General features: G+C 45.0%; 2 protein-coding genes across 2 annotated transcripts in view; one reads left to right on the top strand and one right to left on the bottom strand.

Annotated features, from left to right (window-relative positions):
* LOC105449816 (myrosinase-binding protein 2-like) overlaps positions 1-411 on the bottom strand; it is a 958-nt gene extending 547 nt beyond the window's left edge. The window contains exon 1 of the mRNA XM_011689197.1: positions 294-411. Coding sequence (XP_011687499.1) covers positions 294-411 — 118 coding nt within the window. The remainder of the gene's footprint in view (positions 1-293) is intronic.
* Positions 410-1,123, top strand: LOC105449815. Its single transcript, XM_011689195.1, has one exon. It carries the CDS (start codon positions 410-412, stop codon positions 1,121-1,123), a length of 714 nt encoding a protein of 237 aa, XP_011687497.1.
* The last annotated feature ends 641 nt before the right edge of the window (positions 1,124-1,764 follow it).

The following is a 1,764-nucleotide window of genomic DNA, read 5'->3' as shown; positions in this document are numbered from 1 at the left end:
TTGATTTCTCAAAGGCCTTTGACTGTGTGGATCACCTTCTACTAATTGATAAGCTCCGCAACCTCGGTTTCTCCTGTCCGGTACTGCGTTGACTGTGCTCCTACCTGGATGACAGGAAACAGGCCGCCCGTGATCCCGTCACTCGGGAAACTTCGACGGAGAGCTCCGTTTTATCTGGCGTGCCTCAGGGCTCTGTTCTGGGACCACTCTTATTCGTTTTGTATCTGTGTGGTTTAATGCTTTATCCTTTTGTAAATACGGCTTCTACGCTGACGATTTGCTCATTTACTTGCATGCGGAGCCTAGACATCTGCGAGAGGCTATACGGAAGGTAAATGTGGACATTTGCGGCATAGTAAACTGGGCCTGCTCAAATCGGCTGTCTCTGAACCCGAGAAAGACAAAAGCCATGATCATGGGCACTCCCAGATCTGTCAACGCACTGGATTTTCGCGAGCTGCCTGAAATCTATATAAATGACAGTGTCATACCATACGAGGACACTGTAAAATATCTCGGCATTCACCTATCAAGCAATCTCTCATGGGACACGCATGTGATAAATGTGATAAAGACCACGGCCAAAGTCTATGCTTGCCTGCACCAGCTCAAGCTCTGCAGACAATTGCTGCCGATCCCGACCAGGATAAGATTGATAGGGTCATTGGTGATTCCGCTGTACGATTACTGCAGCTCTGCGCTTACTGACATCTCTGGCAAGCAGAATCTCCGCCTTCAAAAATCGCTCAACTCCTGTGTTCGATTTATCTACCAGGCTAAGAGAGATGAACACATAACACCTTATTTTGAGAGGTTGCATTGGCTTAAGATCAAAACAAGGCACCTCTATTTTGTCGGGTGTCTTACCTTCTTACTGTTGAACGGAAGCATACCTGGTGCTGCTTTTTGTGATTTTGAGCGGAGAATGGATGTAACGCGGAGGGAAGCGAGGGCCTCTGGGGATGCTCTTGTCCTGCCGCTTTGCCGTACGGAGTTTTACAAGCGCTCCTTTAAGTGCTCCGCGGTGGAGTTTTGGAACGGGTTACCATCCCACATTAAAAATGCGCCTTTCCTTGACACATTCAAGCGCGGCCTTTACGGCCACTTACCTTGCAATCATTAGTGGTTCTAGCTCTTAAGCATGTGATCATATTTCAGTGTTTACCTGTACTTTGACTGTTCACTTGGCACTGCCTTATCTGCGCATCATTATTTTATTTTATCTTCTCTTTATTTTTCTTGCTTTGTCCTTTTATTATTTTTCCGGTTCACATTTTATAGAATTTGCTTGTACATTTATTATGTTTATTCCTGTATATGTCACAACGCTTGAGGGGACTCTGTCCCAGAGCGTTTCAATAAATAACGATTTCTCTCTCTCTTTCTCTCATTTTCTATTTTGTTTCACTCTCTTATTTCCTTCCATTCTTTCTCTCGCACGTTCATTCGCACGTTTTCACACCAATACACTCGCTCGTTCACTCGCACATTTTGGCGTCACTTTTCTCGTTCGCAGGCATTCACGGGCCGATGCAGAAAGATGATCGTTACTGTTTCCAAGAAAGTTCGTAAACGCTAATCGTAGTCGTAGGTCAACGCAATTTCATGCAAACGCATGTCGCATCATTGTGATATCAGAGACGAATGATGTACGACACATACGTTTACGTGTAAATCAATGTGCGGTGACCACGACTACAATTACCTTTATGTACTTTGTCAGAAACATTTACGGCAATCTTATTCTACGTCGGTTGTACTCGC

Source organism: Wasmannia auropunctata, unplaced genomic scaffold (assembly GCF_000956235.1).
Source record: "Wasmannia auropunctata unplaced genomic scaffold, wasmannia.A_1.0 LD336074.1, whole genome shotgun sequence".
NCBI lineage: Eukaryota > Metazoa > Arthropoda > Insecta > Hymenoptera > Formicidae > Wasmannia > Wasmannia auropunctata.
Note: the sequence above shows the minus strand (reverse complement) of the source record. Positions and strands in the feature narration are given on the sequence as shown.

What these genes read in the sequence shown, in the direction of transcription:
- LOC105449815 (XM_011689195.1), top strand. Translation starts at nt 410, where the DNA reads ATGATCATGGGCACTCCCAGATCTGTCAACGCACTGGATTTTCGCGAG.